General features: G+C 42.6%; 1 protein-coding gene across 1 annotated transcript in view; it reads left to right on the top strand.

Moving 5' to 3' along the window:
* Positions 1 to 26,332, top strand: part of PTPRG (protein tyrosine phosphatase receptor type G) — a 401,446-nt gene that overhangs the window by 307,657 nt on the left and 67,457 nt on the right. Inside the window, exons 9-12 of the mRNA XM_065075568.1 lie at positions 12,797 to 12,981; positions 14,990 to 15,098; positions 16,780 to 16,829; positions 19,205 to 20,000. Of these exons, the coding sequence (XP_064931640.1) occupies positions 12,797 to 12,981; positions 14,990 to 15,098; positions 16,780 to 16,829; positions 19,205 to 20,000 (1,140 nt within the window). The remainder of the gene's footprint in view (positions 1 to 12,796; positions 12,982 to 14,989; positions 15,099 to 16,779; positions 16,830 to 19,204; positions 20,001 to 26,332) is intronic.

The raw sequence follows: 26,332 nt of genomic DNA, 5'->3' as shown, positions 1-26,332 counted from the left end.
CTAGAGGAGCACATGAAAAATTCTGAGAGAAATGTGTACTGGATAAAATAAGACTAGAAATAAATACCATTTACTACCTTTATTTGCCTTTATTTTATTGAATGGTGTTATTTATAGGTAGGAGGAATGACATGTGCTTCCCAGTCTTCAGCCTTGAGAAGTGCTTGGTGCTTAAGCAGTTCTGGGCAGAGGTAAAGAAGAGTTTGCCAGAAGGAAACAGCTAAGCAGATTTACAAGCTTCCCTTTCATACCTGGCATTTTCACCTGGCCAGGCACAGAGAGTGTAGTTTTTAGAGGATGTGAATCATGAAAACAGCTGCGTTCAGCAGCCTCACCCTCCCAAGAGAGTGCTGGAAGAGTGTATTTCTCAGGGCTCATTATTCTGTGAGTGTGCTTATTTTTATATATATAATATACACGTACACAAACCTCATGTACATTAAAGGCAGCCTTGGGACGGAGAATTTACATCAGAAGTGAGGAGGAGATCTTGGGAATGAAGAAACCCTGCTACACTCTCATTTTCTGGCCTGCAGTTTTCAATCAGTGTTTTAACAGCAACATGTGTCAATATTTATTTCTTCAGTTATATCCCGTGTACATATTACTTACCCAGAACAGTGATGAAACTTAATAGGTTACATTATGTTAAAAGTGACAAAACTGACTAGTTTTTATTTTGACTGCAGCCAAGGTACCTCTGGTAAATGTGGTATAATATTCAAAAAGATTTTACTGCTTTGGCCACGTGCCTGCATATTCCTTGCCTCACTGGATGGTTTTTTAAGATTATGAAAATGCTTAAGGTGATTTTCACCCCCATAGTAAATAGCTGAAACCCACAATTTTGACAGAGCATTACAAATGCTAAGGTCTCTAGTTAACAGGCTGATCTTAAAGCTGGAAGTGTTCATGCTGAAGGAGCACTTGAATAACTGGAAAGATTCACGTTGACTTTGATTCAACCAAGGGCACATGGCTTAGTGAACATGTGAGTTGGTCTCCAGGAGCAAGGGAGCTGCACAAACATTAGTCCATGTTTAGATAGCTTGGTACTTGGTGCTTGACACTTTACAAGCTTGGGGACTGGTTTTCGGAGCAAACTCTCTCTGGATCCTCTCCCAACATGTCCAGGTGTTGTAACACTCTGTACTTGTACCTGTCTTGAGCTTACAACATACTCAACTGAGACCCACAGGCGGGGAATGTGCATTCCCCCATTTCCCATGACTTGACAACATTCAGTGTGCCATCTAATGGCAGGGGTGATGCTAGAGTCAGTGATGTATTGTTTTTCCTTTGAGCTTTTGCTATAGGAGGCTAAAGGCTGGGCAGCCGGTCTGTTTTTGTACTGTCTCTGTCAACTTGTAACTTTTTGGTTTGTGTGCACACCAGAGGACACTGAAAATAGGTGCATTTTTTTTTCATGAACTTAAATAGATTGCTGCAGCATTGCTAACACAAAATAGATTGTAGCGTATCCTCCAAAGGTTACTGGGATGAGTTAGAGCCGTTCCAGAGACCTAACAGCGTGGATGTTTCTGGCCCCTTCTTTGACAAAGGTGAACAGTGATGATGTGCCTGGTCCACAGTGATGATGTGCCTGGTCCACTGCACATTCTGAACTACTGACATATAAATAAGATGAGTTGAAGTCATAATACTTGAGTGAAAGCAAAACCTATTGTTTATTCAGCTAGTAAATACAGTACCTTTTTATATAGTGTCATTCATGCAAAAGCACTGAGAAGCCGAGTGCACAGAGCGCTCCTCAACCAGACAGTCTAGCGTACAAATGTAAGAGTGTAGGGTTAGCACAACAAATTTATTTTATGTAGATTCTTCTGCACGCCTCATGGTTCTATCTTGATGCTTTCCACATTGCATTAAGCAATGTGACCAATGGCTGTCACATGTTGGCTCCTCTCTACCCTCCCTGTGCTTAGATTTGTGTGTTGTAGAAAAAGGCGAGGTCATGAAAATGTGTCTTTTACTTGCTGCAAGGTGATACAGTTTGTGATGGTCTTCGGCTCTGGAGGGGAAGTTTGGATTTGTTTGTCGGTGTGAATTTTTGCAATTTGTTTCCTCTGCCACACTCTATTAAGTCTGTGGGCAGTATTGCTAATCTAGAAAACAGTGTAGCGTTCGTTATGTAAGTCTTCCTTATTTTGGAGGAAAATGTGCCCAGAACAATTTGCATAATTTTCAGAGTAATTTTCAGAATTCCCCAGTGAATAGGGTATTTCAGATCAGCACAGAGCGATGCAGCTCTGCAGTTGTCCATTGTCAAACGTGTTATCCTAAACAGTTTTGCACCAAACAGGAGTCTCTTTTTTCCCAGCTATCAAAGCTATCTCAGGTCACAGAACTGTGACCAATGGCATAACCTGCAGATACACCAGTGGAAAACTATTTCTCACTTTATGCCAGTCTCTTGAGTATTTTCTTAGCAAAGCCCTGTAAGTGCTGGCATTTGGTAAATAAAATGTCTTGTGGGAAAGGCTATTTTAGGCCAACCAAAATTGTCACTGCATTTAGATCCAGTTTGTTAACCAATATGAATGTTACCAGCCTTTTGTTTTGAGGTTGCTCTCCTCTCCCTACTTATTTTGGTTTTGAGAAGACAGTGAAGGGAGAGAAGGTGCTTTCAATCATTGGAACACAAAGTGGTGAAAAAAATTTAGCTAATTTGAAATAGTGTAGAGGGCTAATTTTTTGCTTGGGAGTGAAAACTCCAGTTTTCCTTTTGTGTTAGTATCTAGCAAGAAGGGATTTCTTTGGTTCCATTATCTCATTCCTTCCTTCTGTTGGCAAAAGCTGATTTAAAACAACACTCTTGAGGACTGCTTGTATGCCTAAAATAAAAGCATATACATAAGACCTCTGCTGAATCAGAGTCCATGAGCTAAGCTTAATTCTTAAGTTGACCCTGGAGCTATTTCAGGAAACCATACAAATTATCTTTAAACATCTTATTTCTGAAATATGCCATTCGGGATAAATACTGTTCAGCTATGTAATAGTAGCAACTGGTGGATTGATAATAAACCATCATACAACAATATTTTTTAAGAAGATGAAACTTCCACAGTGGATCTTGCTGTTAAATCTTGTAGATCATCAGGCCTGTAAAATTTACAAGAGGGCTCACCAGTGTAGTGTTGATTTATATAAAGTTTTGAAAAGTTAGATGTTCTCTGTGCAGACATATTAAATCAGAAATGTATTTGTAAAGTATTCATCGAATATGGTAAGTATGAGTGACATTGGCAGTGCTTGATTTTTTGCACATGACCATCTCTATTACAATTAACTCCTTTCTCCTCTGGCCTGTCCTCTGTGGCTCAGGACTGTGTTGCTCTTTCACATCACACATTGTGCTCCTGTCTCTTCCTGGGCTGCTTTCAAGCGGCTACACTTAGAGGGATTGCTAGTTATTTGTCAGTTTAATAGTGTACATTGCTCTTTAGGGACAAATGGACAGAGTTCTTACATGAAAGTCCATCCAGTTCAAGGCCCTAAGTCTGCGTGTTCCTTACTACTTTCACATATTGGCCCATCAAGCAGAGATGTATTTGCAAAACATTACCTGCTTCAGTAAAGGTGCAGGCATGGAAGCTCAGGAGGAAAAGGTGTTTCATTTCCTTGTTTCAGGTTGTATCCCATGTGCAACAATATTTGCTCATTTTATTTTGCTGCTGAATAGGACCATCAGATGTTGTTTCTTTCTATTAATGTTTTTTTAATGCTGAGGAAAAAAATAACCAACTTTAACCTTTCTGTCTCATTAAATGTGCTGCAAGCCTCACAACACTTAAACAAGCGTCCCATGTGAGGGGCTCTTGACATCAGAGTTTTCTTTCACAGATGCCTGATTACTTCCCCAAAGGTGTCTGATTACTCTTTGCTGGAGTCTCAAATGATGCTGTTTCCCATCAGTGGGAATTCGCCTTAGAGTACCATCTTTAATTATGATCCTAGACTAAGCTAAATAATAAGCAGTCATAAATTCACTCTAGTAAAACTTACTTAGCTTTAGACTCTAAATTAACATTTGGGACATTTCTCTAGTAGTGTACAGGCGATCATTTTCCTTACTATCCTTTGTTAATTGGTAGTGATATGCAGTTTGGAAGACATTGTAACTTAATGTCACTAAAACATGTGTAGAAGAGATTTGGATTTTCTCTCCTTTCATGCTTTGCACTAGAGGCATGGCTCCAGCTATCGACCTGCAATCACAGGCAGAGCACTGCTCAAGCAAAGCAGTTTCACTCTTCACTGTTTCACAGGTCATGATGTCAGAAATGCAATTAAGGCCTCCTATGAAGGTATTGCCTTTTCTGCATGGTGCGGCATCCTCGTGTCCGAGTGCATCCCCGCTGCAGCAGCATCCGAACTCCAAGTTCCGGAGGTTCAGTGCAGCAACATCATCATTTTGAGGCAGAGAGTTCAGAGCATTTGCAGCAATGTTTCTGAATGAGAACAAGATATTTGTCTCATTTATAGCCTCCATTATTACTCCCAGTAATTTGTTTTTGCTTTCTAAATGCCCATGTTTTACGAGAACTCTCTCAAAACAACTTTGCAGTCTCTTTGTGCCTTCGGGTTCTTTCTGGGAGGCCAAAAAGCATTCTGGGCAGAACAGTTCTACTCTTGCAGATTGTCGTTTATGTATTTTAGTCAAACCTAAATAACCACAAAATACTTTGTAGCAATAAGAGTAATCTATCCAAAACAACAACATGGTAAATGTAAATTTAAAATGATACATTGTTGAAATCTTAACTTGGAATTGCTAAAGCAAAATGATAACTATTTATTTTCTCTAAGAATCTTACTTGGGGAAAACAAAAATAACCAAGAGCCTTTTGTTAGTTAATTTACTATATGTTTACCATTACAGCTTTGAAAGAATCTGTTTACAGGTTGATTTCTTCATAGATTAACAACTCCTTCCCTCTTCCGTTGGATGACTGAACTTTTCCTACTTTCCTTTTTAATTTCATTTTGTTGCGAAGATTATCCCTTTCCAATTCCATTCCCGTTTCATGGACTGTGCACTTTAGTCAGGTCAGCACCCTACTACGGTATGCTGGTGCCAATGAATCTCTGCATTGTTATTAGGATTTGTGCTGGTGCAGCAGCCTGGCTCAGTGCAAAGGTTGCACTTGAGGGTGGTAACACTGAGCTGGTAATTGCTTGCCCTGCATCTTCTTTGCACTACAGACCTGCCCAGCTGCCACTATGGCTCAGTGCTCCAAGTAAATGTGCTCACCTATTGCTGCAGGAGTCTCTTTTGACGTGCACCTTGAGTACCTGCTGTAATCACATTTTAGGCAGAAATCAGTGTGCTCCATCTGAATCGCACCCCTTCTGTCACATCCATGTATTGCTCTGCAATGCTGGGTCCTCATGTGCATGGTTCTCTTGGAGCACATCATGCAAAACCAGGAAAGGACAGGCTGCTGCCTCCCAAAAGAGTTGCAGGTAGAAAGCAAAGTGTTTCAGGAAAAAGCCTGACCCATTTTGAGGGTGAATCAGATACAAAATGGTACATATACCTGAAATAGGTCTCATGCTTCCCCTTGTAGTGGCTCCGTTCTGCAGACTTCTGTTTTCACCCATAGGATCTTCTGTGCCATTGTAATGTGAGCAGCATGTGTGTCATGCCTGAATGTAGTAGACATCGTGACACTAGATTTCGTAACAAACAATAAGTAAATGCTTGCACTTGTTTAGATATTATGAAGGGGCCAAACCAAAAGAGCAAGAGGAATTCAGTGTGAAAGTCTAAGTATGGTTTGGGTTCACAGCTTCCACTGAAGCTGGAAGAGCTAGTTACTTGTGAGGGAGCTTGATGATTTATTCCATTTACACCTGCAGGGAATTCCTTTCTGCACTATCCACCTACTGGTCCAGCTGTTTAGCCCACAGAAATACTCACTTTAATTTCAGTCTTGACAGCACTTTGGACCACGAATGCCTGTAGCTCGTCCCTTGTATTGGAAAAAGCCTCCAAAAGCCATGAAAGGGCAGCTGCTTTCCGGGTCTGATTTTGGGCATCCATCAGGCACATATCGGGATGCTCTACCTGTCCTGTTGGCTTCTTCCTCCTGTGCTCCCTAGTCCCAGCAACCCTCGCCAGGACATGGGGAAGGATGTGTTGGTTAGAATGGCAAATACGTGTCCTTCCGGCAGGAATCCTCCTGTCTCCCCCTGTTGACACAGCACGTGATGCTGACTGTGATCACATGTGTTGCGTCAAACACGCTATATAAATAAGGACACGGGTGTACATTTTAAACACAAATCACTCTCTGTGTGTGCAGTATAAACACAGAAGCTGTGGGGCAGACCCTTGGCAGACATCAGCCCAGCATGGCATCCGATGGTGCAGGGCTGATCTGCACACACTAGGGATTCAGGCCACAGCTACAGAAATGGTATTTATGAAATATATGAAATATTTAGGCTCAAACAGAGAGTAGTAAAACACACAGTCCATGCCTTTCAGTAAAACAGGGTCTTTTGCTTTGATGCCATGGAAACTCAAATGCTACAAAGAAAGCCATACAGGAATTAATCCAGATGCTGGTTGTGCCTTCACCTCTGGAAATGGGCAGGGGGTAGAGGGGCAAAACCCAGTTTGCCCAGAGCCCCTCCATCAGAAGTGGTTATTTCACAGGGCTCATAAAACAAGCGTGCGGTCTGTCGATGTCCCTCACACCTTAAGAAACAACCCTGTTCTTAGCATAGTGAAAGGTAAGAGCAGGGAAGATAAATAGTCTGTCTTCTAGCTGTATTCTGCCTGTGGATTGAAGTAGATCAACACAAATATTTGTGTGTAGAGCATGCTCTGGAGCCTGCCAATGCCTGCTGGCAAAGTGCAGGCAAAGGTAAAGGAAAAATGTGTGCTTCTCTTAAAGCAATTATCCTTATGTATTAATAATGTCATTTATAAGCACTCTGAGAAGTTAACAACGTACACTAAAGCAAAGCAAAAAAATTGCAAACGTTTAGTAAAAGGAGAGGGGGAAAATGTTTTAAGTATGCCTCTTAGCACTTTTCTATGTATTAAAGCCTGTGTTGTTGCTGTGTATGATCCTCGTAGTCTATTTGTTATCCTTTGGGAGCACAGCCCTCGCTGAACTCCAAGATTGAATCTGACAGCCCAAAGAATGCCGTAGTTTGTTATGGATCGAAGTCTCTTCCCAGGCATCTCCACTGAGCCACCCCAGTGCAAGGCAGCCAAACCTGGCACTGTGTCACTTCCGTTGCCGTGACACGGGTGGTGTGGCACTGAAAGCAAGTGTTGAGTTTTCTCATTGCAGTATAACTCATACTTCTACATTTCAGGGCTTATCTGGAGTTCTGAGGATCTAATAATGAGGAGGAATATATGTGTGTGTATATAGATATATAGATAGTTTGAAGTGTTTTTCTTCCCTTTGTTGGTGGCATTGCTTTTGTCTTGTCTGCACTTGGGTTCCTGGGGGCTGCAGGACTGAGTGAACTCAGTGCAGTGTTTTACCAATAGCACAGACATCCATGACAGTTTTCAGGCTTCTCTGAAATCAGCTTGGAAACTTGTGGCCGAGTTGGGCATTGCTTACAGCAGTGACAGCAAGTGGTCCGTCTGTCCTGAAGGATCAGCCCTTCCGACTCCTTCCCAGTGCTGGGGCAGGGGGGAAAGAAACAAAACACCCTTCCTCCCTTAAGAGCTTGGCCACCCACTTTTTTGCCCTTATGGGGAAGAAAGGCATGAAACCCCATACTGACCTCTCAGTTTCTCTCCTACTGAGCACATAGGAAGAAATGCCCCATCTAGAACCCTCTGTGCTGCTCCTTTGTAAGGGGGAAACACTGTTCCCTGCCACCTGTCACATGAGTTGCCTCAGAAGATCCCTGCCCATCTCACCATTAGGGATTCAGGACTTCACTGGCACGTTGCTTTTCTGTGCTTAAAATTGTCAGGTTTTTATCACACGACGTGGATCCCCTGGTACCCAGGAGAGGAATGGCAGTTTTGCATTGCTGAGACATGCAGCAGGAGGGAGAGAGTGGGATTTTCCAAAAGCGGGCATAGCACAGCTAGAAATAACTGCCTTTAAAGTGGTGACATTTTTATGCATGGAAGAGCTAAGTTAGAACATTTTTTAGGGGATTTTGTAAATCCCTGTGAGCCCAGTGCCACTGGATTCATCATATAAGACACCTGTTTTACAGGGAGAAGGTATACAAGAAATAACCAAATAGATGGTTCTTATGCTCGCTGTAACTTTCCCTAAATAGCTCTTTTTGTAGCTGCAGGTAGCATATGCAAAAGGCATGATGGAATCCGGAAAGTTTGGCTGGTTTTGCGTTTCTGTCTTTGAAAGATAAATGTGGCTGTTCTTCTTAAAAAAAGAAAAGCTGTAATATTCTCTTACATGCCCTTTCTGCTTTCATGGGTATATCTTAATATCAGTGGTTAATTTTTGCAAAACAATAAGCCCCCTTTTTGTCTTTCAGCACTCTGAAACAGAGCTGCCAGGAGCTTTTTGATTAAGCTTTATCAGGCTTCAGTTAGGAAAGCCTCGTGGAGGTTGCGTAGCCAAATACAACATACAAATCAAATTATAGGAGAGATGAATGTGGAGTTGTTAAATTAATTTTGTTTGTTCCAGCCCATTGGAATGTTTTTAACATGAAGAAAATAATTCTCTGCTGTATGGCTGGCCTGGCCAGCATTTAGGACTGTATTAGTATGCAACATTTGTCTGCGAGTGGTGAACAGGTTTTCTCCAGGGTTGAGTGAGCCCTGGAAGACAAGGCGAGCCAAGATGCTGGCTTGCCCCCTGCCTTCCCCGGCGGGCTGATCTGCTGAGAAAAGATGGTGTCGAGCTCCCAGACATCCCCACACATGGCCAACAGCTGGAAACACTGCTGAGACCGCCCCGTGTCAGGTCAGAGGGCTCCTTGTTCCAGATGCACCCGCGCAACCTCCCTCTTCTGCAGGAGTTTTCTGTAAGGCAGGAACCGGCGCATTTGTCAGGATCACAGTTCAGGGAGGTTGAGCGTTTGGGTTTTTTCTCACTTTGAGAGGTCAAAGATATGCCCTGCTCTGGGCATCACTGTAAGTCATGTCCCTGGTACCACCAACATCCTTGCCCGTTGGGTGCCCCTGGTACCATCAATGTCCTTGCCCATTGGGAGTGACTAGTACCATCAATGTCCTTGCCCATTGGGAGCCCCTGGGACCAGCAATGTCGTTGCCCATTGGGCACCTCTGAGCTGTAGCCTGTGGCCCTGACAAGACCTTTCTGCCTTCAGGAGCCCTGGCACCAGTGGTGGGCTACCAAGACATCATGGCTTTGTTGTCCTGCTGGACCTATGCAGGGCCAGTTCAGGTATATCTTCTCAGTATTGCACTACACCACAGAAAGACGTCGTGAAAGCCCTCAATATTTTTATTATCCTTTGGGATCTGAATTTAAAAGAGAGCATTAGTAATAGGGTTTTTTTTTCTAAAAATGGCTGAGATCTGCTGTTTCAATGTGAAATGATGCTGGCTGTTGATTTCAGTTTTTTATCAAGCAATCCTGAATTCACAGGTTGTGTTTCTCTTTAGTGTGTCCTGATTCAGTTCAGAGGAGGATGCAAAGTTCTCCCTCCCTGTCCCAACCACTGTCTGTATTTCTGTTTGTCCTTCAGCTGGACATTTTGCAAACTCACTAGAGGTTCTTTAGCATCCAGGAAAAGAAAAAGGCAAGCAAGGAGCCTGTGATTCTTTTAATCTTCTTTTGAAAATCCAAGGCACACAGAGTATTGAAAGGAAAATTAGATGTCTGGAAAATGCCAGTTGTTTTATAGATGGTCAAATCATTGCACCTTTTTTCCTTGCCTTTCAGACATTTGCTGTGTTATTATGTATCACTTTAATTAAATCATCAAATTGAATTATTGGATCAAATGTGGGTTTTTATTCCATTGTGTCCTGAGAAGGTTTGGTTAAATTAATAAAACCATATGTTTCATTTTTATAAAAAGATTTCTTTTTTTTCCCATTTATAAGCTGTTTAAAAAAAAAAGGTGGCTGAACAGAAGAGGTTGGTTATTACTTAATTACATTAGGTGCTGCGATGTGCCTTGGAGTGATTGGAAAAAAGTCATACTAAGTCATGAAGATTTTGTAATATTTACGTGAAACAGCAGCATTTTAAATCGGGTTTCCTTTTAGCGTGCTGTGGATACAATTTATCTTAGTCAAAACTTGTCTCCGTGAAGCCATTGGAGTCACTCAGCTGCAGAGAAGTGCTCTTGTCCCTCTTGGATCCGGGTGCAGGGGAGGGAGGGTCTCCTAAGTTGGAGCCTGTGAGTCTCCTATTTACCCTTGGGAAATACCCGCTGCTTTCCTCTGATTCGCATGAATGACATTGACACTGGCAGCAAAGTGGCATGGAATAGAGGAGGTGACAGTCCCCTCTCCCTGCAGTGGCTTTGGGTCCTTGTCTGAAAACCAGCTGGCTTGCCATGGTTCAGAGGGGCATTGCAATTAAGGTAGATCTCTCTGCCTCTTGTGAAGGTTACCTGTGGTTGAATTATTTCTAATACAATTTGATGCATGACTACTTTAAATATATAAATCTCTACCTGTCCTCCTAGAGCAGGAGGACCGGATAGGACTTTCAGGTCTGGGTAGTCCTTCACCCTGGGCTCCCATCTCTGCTGTGATTTGATTAGGTGGAGCAGTAAAGGCTGGCCTGGCATGTTGAAGTGTAATTCTGTGATGACAAAGGGCTTCAAAGGGAGAGTTATGATTTATTGGTGCAGTTATCAATAAACAGTGATGTCAGTGGGAATTGATCTGACTATCTCAGCGGAAAGAGCTGAGTACAGAGAGGCAGCCAAGGCTTGTGAAGCTCTGTAAATAATGACAACAGTGACTGCTTTCAGCTGTGCCCTCTTGGCCAGGTCCCCACAGAGACCAGGAGAGAGCAGGAGGGAAGGGGTCTGCAACAGCAAACCAAGGCGTTGCTTCTGGCTTTGTGGTACTGCCAGCAGAATGCCATTTCGGCCCCTTCTACTCAGTGTAAATAGAACCTCTTACTCATTTTGTCAATAAAAAGTGATTTAAAGTATTGTGGGATTTGTTTGCTTTTCTGAATCATCCTTCTGGGCTGAGCAGAAGGATCTGCTGTGAAGCTGCAAGATTGTCACCACCCTTGGCAAGGAGCAAACACCAAAGATCTTTCCTGCCCAACCATATTTCTGCAATACATGTTCTCTTGTTCAGGCTGGCTACCAAAAGTGAGTTATAACTGCACAAATGCATTTGACAGGTATTTTTCTATTGTACTGGTAATACTGGTGTTTACAGCATTTAATCTTTTTTATTTAGGAACTGCAGCTATTTCAGGAATGCAACAGCAGAGCTACATGACCAACCTGCAAGTTCAGGCATAGGAATAGACATTTCTCCCCTTCAGTGTTGCCAGGACTCTTTAGAAGTAAAATAATGGCCAGATATACATGCAATCACATACCTGCTGAAAGCAAACAAGCTGAATGTGTTGGCTTTAAATGGAAAAGTCATATTGGGAAAAATAATTCTGCAAACAGTGTCATTGTGATGGGCTGGGTGACACTTTGACTTTCCCGTGCAGAAGAGACCATCTCCTTTGCCATGACACATGTGTTTAGGTATCATTGCAAGTGATTTTTCTTGGTTTAGAGTTTATATTGGGAAAGAGAATGTGAGAATCGGTCCTGAATTGTGTATTTTAAACGTGATTTTTAAAGCTTGGAAAAAATCTAAATTCCTTATCGTTGGGAAGTGCGTGATGTACTTTTTCAATAGCATATGAGTGCCATCTAGCGTTCTCCTTCCATACCCTGACATTTACATTTCGATGGCTTGAACAGCTCTCAGCAGCTGCGAGTTGCCTGTGCACACCCCACTCCTGAAGTGTATGGGCTGAGTTTGGTGCCTGGGTTTGGTCTTCCCTGGAGAAGTTTGGGTTTGGTGGCTGCAGCAAACAGAGACTGTGGGTTTGCCCGTTGGTTAAGCCGTTCCTATGCTGACATCCCCACCAACTTAAGCTTGGGTGAGGAGTAACTTCTGTCTCCCCGCTGCAGACAGGGTGAGGAAGGCACAGCTTTGGGAGCCTGGCTGGAGGGTTCCCCTGCCTGCTATGAGAGGGAAATGGCCAAGGGCCACCAAGTGCCACTCTGCCCTGTGCTGTTGATACATTACTGCCAAATGGCTGAGAATCTGTGAAGGAAAATACATAGAAAGAGGAGTGTAAAGTAATTTCTGCTCATGTACAAAAATGTACTGGGTTAAGAGAACAACACCTACTGACCCAGCAATGTCACATTTTCAGAGATTCCAATGATTTCTGGGCCCGCAAAGCACACCGGAGTGTTTATTACCTTCATACAGCAGGAGACTATGGGCCGGGGAGGCTGGGGCTCTAGTGTAGGTGAACTTCTTGATGTTCCAGTGTGGAGCTCTTAAGTGACCAAGTTAAAGTGTATGTGCAAATGTCAGGACTGAAACTAAGTCAAGAACTAAGCAAGCTGCCTGCAGAGAATGGATTCTCTCGCTCCCTTTACTCTGGAGAGCAGAAAGCAGCTGCAGGTGGTATTAAATCCCATTGGTCTCAGTGGATTGCAGGCTAAGCTATTACTGTAGGCCAGGGCATTAAAGAGAAAACCTGGCTCTTAAAGTGAGGTACAGTTCTTCCTGTCTGTTCTCTCTTATTTATTTAGGAGAGCTTCATATTTATTCCTTTCTTTTTTTTTTTTTTAGCTTGCAGCACTCCCCCGGTCAACATGAAAGTGCAGCCTGTGAACAGGACAGCGTTACTTGTAACCTGGAACCAACCAGAAACCATCTACCACCCTCCGATCATGAACTACATGATCTCATATAGTTGGACTAAAAATGAAGATGAAAAGGAGAAGACTTTCACCAAGGACAGTGACAAGGACCTGGTAAAACCACAGCATCAACCCCAGACATATGTATCAAGTTATCTTTATATTGTTATTTTCTCAGTAGAAGGAAGTAGAGGAGGAAAGTAGTTGTTAGCTTACAGGCAGGGTAGAGTTTAATTCTCAATGAATTGCTATGAAAATGTTCAGCATTAGCTGAATGTTGCCTAACAGACTACGCAAAACACTGGAGTGTGAATTTATAGTTTATGTGAGCGCATAAAGGACTAAATCCGCAGATACTTTTTCATATACTGTTGCTGAGAAGCAGCTGGCTCAGGAAATAGTTAGGCTCTTAATACCTTTTGGCTTGTATCCAGCTCACAGATTTTCACATTAAAAGCCCAATCCCCCAAAATCTGTTCCTGGGCTCAGGCTTTTCACTCTGTAGCCCCTTGCAGTCTGTGGAGCAGTATTCTGTCAGTAGGTGCTGCCAGCAGTAGAGTTGCATGGTCAGGGCTAGAAGATTATGGTGGAATGCCCTGTACAAGCACTGCCTACATCTGCAGGGGGAGAAAAAGAGGGAAGGGCAAGACAGTTCCAGCACAGATGGAAACACTGATCTATCTCCTCCATTTAGGATTTGATCTGCTTGTCATTCTTGTCTAAGTGGAAGCAAGTATTGTACCAGTCTTTAACATTCCCTGCATATAAAATCAAAGTGACATATTCAGGTCTGAAAGGCCTCCATTTATTGTTAATCAAAGAAAGCCTCTAGAATAATGAAATCAGTAATTGTATATGCACATGAAAAATGCAGCAGCACAGAGTGTTATTCGTAATGACTGTTATCGTATATTTTTTTTTCAAATACACAGTCCTCTGGGCCCATTCAATCAGTTACACAATGATACTTCTCTTATTCCCTTAGATGAAGATTCTTTTACTTCATTTCCATTTATATTTTCAATTTCCCCACTAGACATTGTTATCTGGGTCACATTAGGGAACGATGTGCCTCACAAAATCAGAAAGGAATCTATTGAAAGGCACCCAAGGTTATGATGTATTGTAACCTCTCTCTTGTCATAACTTCACACTCTTAAGGGAGATTTTTTTTAATCAGGTATGAGGAGGAGAGCCTTAATCAGCAAAAATGAGGTGGGCATAGTGACAGCATCCTGTTTTATGAAAAAGAAATAATTAAAAGTGCAGGGGATGTGATGGAGTGATAGCTTGGAAATAAATTGCAATGAGACCCTGTGCTGTGCAGCAGAGCTTGGAGGTAAAGAAAGCAATGACAACTAGTCTATTTTAGAGGCAAAAGAAGGAAACTCTTTTTCAAAGGAAGGGGCAATTTGCTTTCAGTGCTCTGGCAGAGGCAGCTGAGCTGTCCTGTCTTGAAACAGAGCTAGACAGTGTTTTGCTGAAGAGATCACTGGTATTTCATGTCTCCCACACAGCTACTGCTGCAAGACATGAGCTGATGTGACCATGGACTAAGGCAGGACAGGAGTAGCTGGGAGGCAGCAAGGCAATGTCTCAGGTGTAAGAGTTCCAGGGACATCCCAGTCCAGGGTGCCAAGCCGTCATGTTACACAGGCTGCCAGCTTCAAATTGCCACAGCCAGTTTGTTGCAAAAGAAATCGTCACTTTGAACACACAGTGATTTTTATGGGCTTATCCCAGGTTTGGGGCTTGGATCTCCACCTATAAAAATCTCATTTTAATTCCTAAAAGACCAAATGATTTGGGGTTTAGATTTTTCGGAGGAGAGCAGAGATTTTCAGGCATGAAGACTGTAAGGAGAGTAGGTGTGGGATGTGTTCATTTCTTTCTCGTGGGCAGAGTCAGCAAAGTCTGGGTGCATCACTTTTATGCCAGGGAAGTCCCTTGACCTTGGCCTTGCCCTCTTCCCAAGGACCATTGAATATTTCTGTTTAGAAATAAGTTTGTCTTTATATGGCAGAAATGTCCTGTGTTAGCACAATGCTTTATATATTTCAAACTGATCATGGACAGTACTGTGGGGGTAAAAAACTGAATAATATCTATTTTTTTTAAACAGAAGGCCATCATTAGCCATGTCTCACCTGACATCCTTTATCTGTTCAGAGTTCAAGCAGTTTGCCGAAATGAAATGCGTAGTGACTTTAGCCAGACTATGCTCTTTCAAGGTAAAAAACCCACATATTTTTACATTATGACTATTTGTGTGTTTAACGTTTTCTTTGCAGAGTGCAGTATGGCATGGGATGATTTCAGAAGGTGTTTGAATGCATGTAGACATGCTAATTTCAGATTGTGGCCAGTGACTTTATCAGAGCCCTGTTTCTAGTGACGGGGGTTTGTGCACACCTCTCTGCTGCCAGGGTTTGTCAGGTTTTAGGTGAATTCAGAGCTTTTCTAAAACAAATTCATCGGAGACTGCTTATGCATCAGAAGCACAGCTATAGCAGAATGTCAGTCTGATCAGTGTCTGTTTCATGTAAAGAGGAAAGGAGATCACTCTTACCTTGACAACCACATGTGGAGACATTCAGGTTTTACCGTGCACACAACCTCAGTGATTTCCAAAACACACATATTTAAGTGAAAGCTAAAGAACTGGATGCTAAGCTGTCCTTTGTCATGGATTTCCTCTTAGTTTTATTGCAGAAATCTGGTAAAGCTGAGATTGGGTAGAAGAACATGATGCTTTTTAAGTGCTAAAGTTTCCCTCCTTCCTAGGAATTTATTACTACTTTTTTTTAATTATGTAAGGCAAAATTCACTTCTGCTGAGAGCACTCCTACTACAGTTTACAGATATATAAACCACAGAATGGGTAATGGAAAAACAAAACAAGCGAAGAGTTAAACAATTCAATCCTTAAGGTCAAGCAGAGTTAAGTCACTTGGGTCTGATGATGTATGTGGAACAAAATAAGAGGGTTTTTAAGTGTGATTTTTGGAAATTTTTTTAAAAAATGTGGAGGTTTTAGGCATACTCTCTTAGCACTTAGCATCTGGAAGATATTGAGCTGTGGACACCATGTAGTTCTGTTCCAGTGTCATACCACAGTGTTAGCAGCATAGCAGGGATCAGACAAGAAATGTCCTGCCCAAGCAACATCTTGTGTGTAGCTCTCAGTTCCTTAGTGTCTCAGCATAGTATTTTGGGCTTCACATAAGTGCCAGGCAAAGTCAGAAACTTGTGTATTACTCATTATGGCCTCTTTCAGCAGATACTAGAATGGAAAAATTCTTTTAAATTTGGCTATGATACCTATTTAATTATTGACAGTTTTGCTGGATACTCTTTGCATACTCTTAGCCAGTGTTTAAAACAGTGGAATTGCTCAATACATGGATCTGCAATGGGAGTAGATGTTGCATTTCCTTCTATGTCTCCCCAAAAAGGAGCTGCTGTTCTGATCTTTGGCTGTACCCAATACCAAATCTACAAAAAGAATCTACCAGAGCTTACAAAACATCCTTCAGAGTCTGACTGTAGCTGTAGTTGAGATAAATAATGATAATATTATGATAAGGGCAGGAAAAAAACTTACCATCAGATGCTCTGGCTTCTAGTGTAACTCAGGACGCTTCATCCAAGTTGGGTTTGAAGGATAAAGTGTGTCTTCTGACAGTGCACTTAAACCAGTATTGCCAGGCCTGAGTAATTAAAGACAAACGAATCTGTCTTTAGACACAAGTACCGGGTAAGGTGAGTAATAACAAACGAGCCGAGTTGCCTCTACTCCAGCGTGAGCCCAGCACACGTATTTTGTCGTAGCAATGTTCAGCAATTGCTTAGCAATTCTCCCGATGCCTCCCTTCCCAGTGGGCTGACACGCTGTTGTTCTTTGTTTCTCAGCTAACACTACTCGAATTTTCGAGGGGACCAGAATTGTGAAAACAGGAGTGGTAAGTGGTGGCCGGGAATCCCTGCGAAGCGCGGAGGGGCCCAGTGGTTTTGGGGAGCCGTTCCCACCAGGTGGCAGCAGGAGGTTGTAAATCTGCGGCAGGACCAGGGTTTCCTGGGGAGGTGGTTGTTCAAACCCACCACAAAAGGTTTTAGAACATACCGAAAACATTTGGAACGGCTTTGGTTTTCTGTCTTTGTGCTCTGAGAGGACTTGACCACTGGAGAATCAAGCGTTAAAAAAAATCTTCCCAAATATGTATTGAATTAATTTAGAGGGGATTTGTAATCTTAATGATGACTCTGGAAATAAATTTAATTTCTTCTATTAACTATATGACCAGAAGAAAATGCAGCAGGAGTAAGGCTTCATGCACAGCATCTCTGCTCTTCTGGTGCTACTAGGATATCTACTATTGTGCGAATAAGGCCTTAACAAGCTGTTTGTTTTCATTTCAATTCAAGTGAGACTGTTAACAGGCTACTGAAGCTGACTTTTGTATTCGAGAATTAGAAATGTTGATACATGTACAGGAAAACTGGAATACACTGTTTCAGTTTTGAAAGCACCTTATTAGGTTATTTAGCATAAACTATCCATAACCTGAATTTCTTGGCATTTGGTATACTGAATTGTTCAGTCAAATTTATAGATTGAATCCATACTATTGAATTTATTCTAAAGTACATTGCTTCTGGTTTTATGCTGTTCTAGTTTGATATACTCTCCAGTAAACAAGTAACACATACAAAGCTTGAATTTGAATGATTAATGTTTGTTTAATGATGTATAGAGGTATTCTAGACATATAAAATTTGCTGTCAAATTTTAATACTCAGTCCAACTTTGAGACTGTACATGCCAGCAAAAAACAAATCTCACAGTGCCTTAGGGATTAACACCAATAAGTGTCTGAAAGTTTAGATGCTTATTTAAAGTTTTGACTTGAAATCTCTAAAGCACAGGTTTTCTTTTGAGATCTCAGGTTCTCTGATTGCAGCTGGTCAAAAATAATGTGAGAAAGCAGTCTTTCTTGGTTTGCTGCAGCATTTCAACTACATGGCCTGACTGAAACTGGGAATTGCAGAGAGATATAGAAATACTGTTAAGTTACAAATTTCAGTTCCAGAAAGAAACATTTTACAGTTTTGTTTGAGGTTCAGTAGCACCTATTTAACCTTTGTCCTTATCTGATGTGTACCTTTCCAGCAAATGCTCCACTTGCTGATTAATTCAGTAACATGCGACATTATTCAGTAAGTCTGAGAGAGCATGGTCAGTTTGTCTGGGCAGAACTGCTGACCCCGGCTCTTCCACAGAATTACTCCTTGTCCTTAGCCAACTCACTTAACTCCAGTGTCTTTTTCCATATGTGCTTTAGGAAGGTGAATGACTTGTCTAGTTCTTTAAGTATACATACCAAGAGTTTTTCTTTCCAGTGGAGCATACACACATGTGCACAGAGACCCACGTGTGAGCACGCATGTATCCAGTTGACCTTGTTAGAGTAACAGTGGCAGGTTGCAGAGGATGCAAAGTCCATGTAAAGTTCATTCCCTGCTTTCCCACAGCTCCCCAAGGGAAGTGGCTCCTGCTCACTGGCGGTGGCCGGGAAACGGTACAGGGAAAGCCAAGTCTGTTCATGGGTGCCACAACCTTGTGCTGGTGGTAGAGCCAAAGGGCTCTTGATGCTCTAAGTCCTTCATGAGTGACCAGCTGTCCATGCTGCAGGTCTTTTCTAATGAAAGCGAAGCCTCACTGCAGCATCAGTCCTTAGTCCTTAGGAGAATACTGCTGATGGGTAAATTAAGGAAATAAAAATAGTACTGTTTGAGGCCCTCACAATATGTGTGTGGGAAGACAAGAGTTCCCTGTCAGAGCAGATCCACCAGCCACGGATGCACATGTTGGCAACACAGCCCGTATTTTGGGACAGCCCTTATGTAATGCTGTATTTTTAAGCTTCTGTATTCTGAGGATTAAAGCCCTGTGAGTAATGCAGCTAAACTCGTTAAACCCCTGTACATCCTGCTCACCTCTGAGAGGAAACGTTACTCACAAGTTACTAGTGATGTGGGTGGAGAAGGTCTCACTGCAAAATAAATACAAGGGTAAAGAGTTTTTTTATGATAATGATTATTTGGAAGTGGTGAATGCAGGAGAGTTTCCTCTTTCCATGGTTTGTTGTGTAGCTTTGTAGCATGTCCCATTCCTGGCTCCAGCTGGTGTAAGTCTCTCATTTTGAGAGAATAGCAACCATGTGTGTGGAAAGGGAGGGGGAAGCAGAAGTAAAACAACCTCAGGTGGCATATCAGGGCCCTTGCTGATGCTCTCTGCTGTGTTTTCTTCCCCTCTGCTGCTGGTGACCTCCTCAAGCCCACAGCATCTCCTGCCTCCTCAGCCGACATGGCTCCCATCAGCTCCGGCTCCTCCACCTGGACCTCCTCGGGGCTGCCCTTCTCCTTTGTGTCCATGGCCACTGGGATTGGTCCTTCCTCCAGTGGCAGCCAGGCCACCGTGGCCTCAGTGGTGACCAGCACCTTGCTGGCAGGCCTGGGCTTCAGCGGTGGTGGCATCTCCTCCTTCCCCAGCAGCGTCTGGCCCACCCGGCCCCCCGCGGCGGCCGCCCCCAGCAAGCAGGCGGGACGGCCGGTGGTGGCTGTCACTGAGGCCGCCGCCGCCTCCCCGGGGCCAGAGCGGGACTCGGCGCTGACGAAGGATGGCGAGGGAACTGAGGAGGGGGAGAAGGATGAAAAGAGTGAAAGCGAAGACGGGGAGCGGGAGCATGAGGAAGAGGAAGAAAAGGATGCTGAGAAGAAGGAGAAAAACAGGGCGACAGCGGCCACGGAGGCACGCAATAGCACAGAGCCCAACATGGCCACGGCTTCCCCCAACCGGACTGCCGAGGAGGAAGGAAATAAAACCATATCGGGTGAAGAGCCAAACCAAAATGTTGCCCCCACGGCTGGAGGTCCGGAGGAGGAGAGCTTTGCCGAAGCCGACACTCAGCCCCAGCCGCTCCCTTCCACCCAAGTGCCACCAGCCTTCACCAATGAACTTTACCTGGGGAAGATCCCAAGAAGACCAGAGACAACAAGAAAACCTCCTCCAAAGGAGGACAGATTTCCAGAGGAATACCCCTCAGATAACAAATTCATCACCATTAACCCAGGTGAGTGACCTCCGGGGAAAGTCTTTTTACTGACACGAGAGTGTTTGGAAAATTACACAATCCAAATTCCTTACTGATTTCCAGTAGATACAACATTTTTGTGGTGCCTGGCTTCATCTGGTGGGCAGGTCATCACAAGACCAAACCCACAAAGTAGCATCCTTTTATTTTCTTAGTACAAATTCCTGCTCCTTGTACTGCTTATTAGAAGAGAAAATTTGGAATAATGTGAACTCTCAAGATGCTGCATTAAGAATTTTGATTAAAAAAAGAGAGAGGAATGCAGCAAACTATAGCTGTGAAATTAATTTGGAAGAGCGGTTGCTGTGCCGAGCTGTTATTTCATGGGAAGGTTGCTATATATGCTGTAAGCTAATTTAGTTTATCTGCAGGATTCTCCTGATTGGGCTTTGAGATATTTTCCCAAATGCGAGATCGTTACTGGTTTATTTCTTACCACAAAACCCTACATGCTCTGATCTTCCAAGACAAAGCACCTTTTACACCAAGGTTTCCTTCACTTTCTTCTGTGAAAAAAAAAAGGATGTTAGCCAGGCAGAGTTCACATATTTTCCATGTTTGTCGCGATGAGAATTACTGATTCTCCTATACACGCCAACTCTGAATGTATGCACCAACTGCACAGTAAATGTGACCTTTTGGAAGCAGGCCCAGGTGATCTGCATGCACACCCAGCCCTGTGTGCTCAGGATTTGCTGCACAAACCTGTGTAAACAAGCGTCTCTGGTGCTCCCAGACCGCTGCACAGAAAGTTGGGTACGTAGGCACATGTTTCTGCTTGAGAAGCTCCAAGCACTTGTGAGGAAAACAGATCTTAAAACTGCAAGGAGCAAATGAAGTACATTTATATGGATTTATTTGCGGAGTGAGGGCTGAGATTTAGATACAGTGATGAGTTTATCTGCGTGATTTCTTATATTACCACAGCATTTGTAAGACAGTACGCGTCTTTTGTTTTGGTTTGGTTTGTAACTGTTGTTGTTTATTTTGCTAATCTATAGACTGGTTTGTAATTTTGTTTTTCCATCAAAACTGCTCTAAAGTTAGAGTATTATGGAAAAAACCCACATATTTCTTTTCCCCTACATTTATAAACACAGAAAATGCAGACGTTGTGCACTCAGTTATAGCTCAGAACCAATTTAAAAACCAAAGCTAAATCCTATCTTTAATAACATTTGTTACAGAAATGCTGACCTGACTCTAATGCTGTGAATCATAACTGTTCTATAAGAGAATAGATTAACAGCGCAGAAGCCAAGAAACCTGCATCAGGTTGTGCTGATTTTTTTATTTTTTTTTAAGTATGCTGCTGTTTTTCTTACTCTTCAACTGCAAATAATCTTCAAAGTCCAGTGCTCCCATTGAATATGGTCTGACATGCCTGTCAGGCAGCTTTCAAGATGACAGTTGCCCTGATCAGCTCTTTATCAGGAAGGATGGAACTTGTCCTAACCATACTTTGCAATTTTGGGAGTAAGTATTCAGCACCACTTAGGTTCAAACCCCAGCAATTCAGTCTGCCTGGGTAAACCTGCCTCTGAAATAGGTGTCTTTAGTTCTTCCTGCCTTCTGCTTTGCTGTTTCTCATGTGACAGTTTCTTGGATAGCCCAAGTACAATGTCCCTTACATAAGACCTAGAAAGGGCCTCTGGCTTATTCTCAGCCTAATAAATTGGAGGAAAGATGAGTAGTTGGTTTTGTTTCTTAGCTCATGACAAAGGGATTGTTATTAGATTGTTTCTTATTATGTGGTGAAGCTAAGAGGAAAAAGATGAAAATCAATGAGATGGGGAAATATTGTTAATATTGCTAAGAAGTACTTACTGGTTATTGCGAATTGTATCCGCTTAGTCTGCAGTGATTTCTGTCTCTTTTTAGCATGCAGAGAACTGCCACTGAACATGGTTCAGTACATCTTTGCCTCCTACTAGACAGCCTCTTTTCAGAGCTCTGCTCACTTGCAAGCTTGGAGGCTTGAAGAGACTCTGCCTGAAGACTGCACACAACGACAATCAGTCCTGAAAGAGCTCTGCAAATCAGGGTTTCTGTGCTTATATATGGAGGGAGGATACCTTACTCAGATCACTGCATCTCACAAAAATGGCTTCCACGTGTAGGAAATCAGATCTGAAAGACCCAGCACAAGTTAACTGGGGGACAAGATAAGTGAAAGAGTTGCCTGTTTCACCCAAATTAACCTTAGTTAACTGGTGACGTACTCAGGATGAGAAGGCACTGAACCATATTTTCAGCTTCCCAGACAAGCCTCTCCCAGGCCCCTCAGTGTTCTGAAGAGGACAATCGGCAGCAAAAGGGCTGGGGAATGGCCCTTCAGAGATGAAGATGGGCCCATTTGTGCCGTTTTCCTTGGGGCAGAGTTTCATTCCCTGTCCTTGACCTCCAGGTGGAAGAAGTTAGGTTGTTCACAAGCCTGGTGGCTTCCCTGTCCAGACACTGGGAAGGTTTTTCAGTGTTTTTCAACCCTGAGAACATTTTGAGATGTTTCTTATTGGCTTTGCGACAGAGGTTTTCAGTCTGAATCTCTCTGCACCAGGTGTGAGGACCTTGTCCTCCAGAGTCTCTCCAGGCAAGTCTTTTGCAACTTTTGTCACCTGGCTTCTGGATAGCTGAAGTCTACCGAACCCAGAATTTGCCCAAATATTTTCCAAGATGTGTCTGAGTAATGCCTGGCTGGCCTGTTGGGAGGCTACCCCTGTGAGCAGACTCTTGGGAATGCGTGAGGAGTTTTCCTCCAGGCTGGATGTAAGTTACCAAAGACACGTGCCAGCATAAGCCACAGCTGGCAAATTGGCTTATCAATCAAACACCAGCATGAAGCCCAAGACCACTTGCTTCAGCTTGTTTTTCACAGTAATAGGGAAATTTGCAATTCACACAGACAAACCTGACTGAGCTCACGCAAGGAGTTGAGTTCAGTGAAACTCCAGACATAAGCAAGACCTTTTCCTATGAGAAAGGGCTTTACAGGTTTTCCACAACAAGGCAAACCTGAAATCGAGACAACAACCAGCGAAGCCAAGACATTGCCAGAAGTGTCTGAAAGCATTCCCGAGCATCAGAACGGATAAAGAGGGTGATGGCCACTTCCAAAGTGAGCAGAAAGAACCCCTGCAGCTTATGTAGTGGGCAGAAATTTTTTGGGATGTATCTTTTCTCCAAGAAAGGATTTTTTTTTAAAGTTGTCAGGGTTTCAAAAACGTTTTTGTGAGTAGAAAGTTTAATCATTTTAAAGAGTAGAAAATTGTTTCATAACAATGTACGCTTGTAAAATTAATTATATAGCATCAAATTAGCAGTTGTAAGAAGATAACTGAATGGGGAAGTACTCATGAGTGTGGATGATTAGAGGAGAACAGGGAACACACCAGAAATTACAGGGAAAGTGCGAGGCCAATTAGTACAGCAAGGCTCATTTTCTTTTAGTGCTTATTTCACACGCACATACACACACACCTCTCCTGAGGCCATGTCATTATTTTCCAAATGGCATTGGCCTCTTCTCCTCTGGTGGTATAGGCCAACGCTAATGATTTTCTTCTGTCACTGAATGCTTGCTTGCATTCTCCTCTTTCATTTTCCTGATCGTCCTTTTTTCTGTTTTGGTGCCCACATTAGGCTAATTGTACCTTTGATCTGCAACTGTTACACACACAGCTGCTCAGCATTGTCTGCAAATCTGAAACCTGAAAATTAGAAAAACAGCAATTATAATGGTGCTTTACTGAAAAAACACAACCAAACAAACAAAGAAACCCCGCCCTGGACTGTGCTGGACAGTTAAACAGATCCTTTGTATTTGACAGGAGATAATGTATGGGTTGTTGTGAGCAAAGTAATAGGTGTCTGGTGAGGGGTTTTGCTTGAGTCATGAGAGAACAGAGATGTGGGTTTGGCCCTTGATCCAAACTTCAGCCAAGTCCTCCCACGCCTCAGCGTTCACCCACTTGGGCTGAGTTTCTCCCTCGAGAGGGCTTTGTAGGGACATCATGATATGCAGGGTTAAATTTCAGCCCCGGTATATGCTTTTAGCAGAGACTGAATTTTGGTTTTTAGAACAGTCTTTGCCAGGCCTGAGGTTACAAAAGCCTTTTGGGAATAACCTCATTAAGATAATTAAACATCTGTGTAATTCTTTCTTTCTCCATACGTGGCGAGGATTATTAAGCTGTATTTTCATGCGGCACTTGAGCCATTTTGCATGGCAACTTACAGGAGCAAACAGCAGAATGGCTTGAAAATGAAAGGACTGAATTATTTGATGTTTGCAAACATTATGAATTTGAGATATCTGACATCGGGATTAAATATGATTGGCATCTGTTTACAAAGCAGTGTAAAGCCATGCTTAGTTGTGCACAGCCTCTATGCTGCAGGAATGACTTTAAAGAAAGAGAGAGAAAATAGTTGTGCTATGGCATGAGGCTTGTATCAAAGTTAATACTGCTTTTTTAAAACATATGTTTTTTTCTTTTCATAGTTGAATATGATTGGACAATATGTTTTTCCAGAATTACTTGATACCTTTGTATAAGTCCATAATTTCATTTACTCAAAGGAAGGTTGAGCAGGTGGCTTTAAGTGACCAGATGATGTGAGGCAGTTTGACAGCGGGGTTTTTCTTTTGGCCTGCAGAACGTGTTTATTGCTGTAGTTAACAGTTTCTGTAACAGTACAACAAACAGAACTTCGTCCTGGCAGTTTGTGCAATGAGTGATAAAGGTAGATAGGTTATATATTACAGCTATGGTCACTTATTATAGCAAGCAGTGTTACTTAAGGGAAATAAACGTGTTTATTCTCAGGAGCCAATTACCAAGAATACACAGAAAAACAGTACATTTCACAAATAGTAGAATTCCTCTTTCTTGCCTTGACCTTTGTGCAAGAGCTGCCCTGCCAAAGCCTCCCTCGCTGCCTGGTGCCCAGCCCTCATCCATCCACGTATGTCTGGAACTGCCGAATTGGGTGGTTTGCAGGAATTCGGGATTTTTCCAGACACAGGAGTGTATTTAGCAGTGCCAAGGCTTGTATCGCCTGGGACCTCCTGAAACAGATATGCTGTAATAATTTTTATTCCTTCCTACTGGGATGAATTCCAAGCCAGTAAAAGGCAAACTGAATTAATTCAACGAAGGCATATGCCACTGGAAACTGTTTACATTTCTCAGCAAAAATGGAGTTTCCTGGTCCATTTTTTAAGCTTTTTTCTACCACCACTCCCCCCAAGTACAGTGTATGGTGGGCATCATTACAAGGATATACCGTTGATGCTACCGAGACTCAACATTCTTGCATTGGAAGAGTGAAATCCTGACAATTTTTTATTTTATAATATTTTGTTATGTAGGAGAACAGGAAGCTGCAAAGGCCCAGATCTGTCTTTTTTTGTGTCTGTATTTTCTTCAACTCTTTTTCAAAGTTGCCTTTTCTTACGCTCTTCTGCAATGACCCTCGAGACGGGTGCCAGCACTCCGGCTGTACTTCTGGCCCTACTGTCATTCTAGTACAGTTTTTATTGGTATTAGTTTGTTTAAGCTCTCTCAACACTTTCCTTGAGCAGTGGAGAACACCTCAGACTTTTTCTTCAAAACCAGCACAGGAACAGTCCCTTTTTTCCTGAAGCACATCACCGCTTGGGCATTCCCAACTGGAATTTTGGGGCCAGCCATCAGCATGTGGGAATGGCATTTGCTATTCTGGCACTCAGCACACTGAACGCTTTCTTATCCTCACATCTGTGGTACGAGGAGTTGGCGGCATCAGATAAGTGTGTTCTCCACAGTAGACTGAGTAAGAGGAGCATCGTGAGCACTGCAGAGTTTAATAGTGTGCACTGGGACTCCAGCCCATGCTGTGCTTACAATGGAATTTAATTTTCTTCCCATGCAAACAGAAACATATGTTTTTGTGTTGAAATATGCGGAGGTGAAACTAAACAGAATACTGTCCTTGGAGAGAAATGAAGCAACACCCTAACGGATGTAAGGTGGTGATGCTATTTGGCTCTCCTACAAAGTTTTATTACATTGCATTGTTTTTTTGTTGCTTTGTGCCTTTTACCATTCTGATTAGTAACACTTACCTCACAGGCTTAATTTTTTCATGCTGTTAAATTATTTGAAATGCACTGATAAAAAGCGATGCCTCAGGGGTTATTATTTTTGCAAGTTTGGCAAACACAGAGAATAAGCCTTTGCTCTAATTTTGGGGTTGTTCTTTTCCTATTCTGTGCTAGTCAAGAAAATCAAAGACCTGTCTTAAAAAACAGTATGCTGTATATTATTAGT

This window comes from Columba livia, chromosome 10, assembly GCF_036013475.1.
Source record: "Columba livia isolate bColLiv1 breed racing homer chromosome 10, bColLiv1.pat.W.v2, whole genome shotgun sequence".
NCBI lineage: Eukaryota > Metazoa > Chordata > Aves > Columbiformes > Columbidae > Columba > Columba livia.
This window is presented reverse-complemented; position numbering and strand designations above follow the sequence as displayed.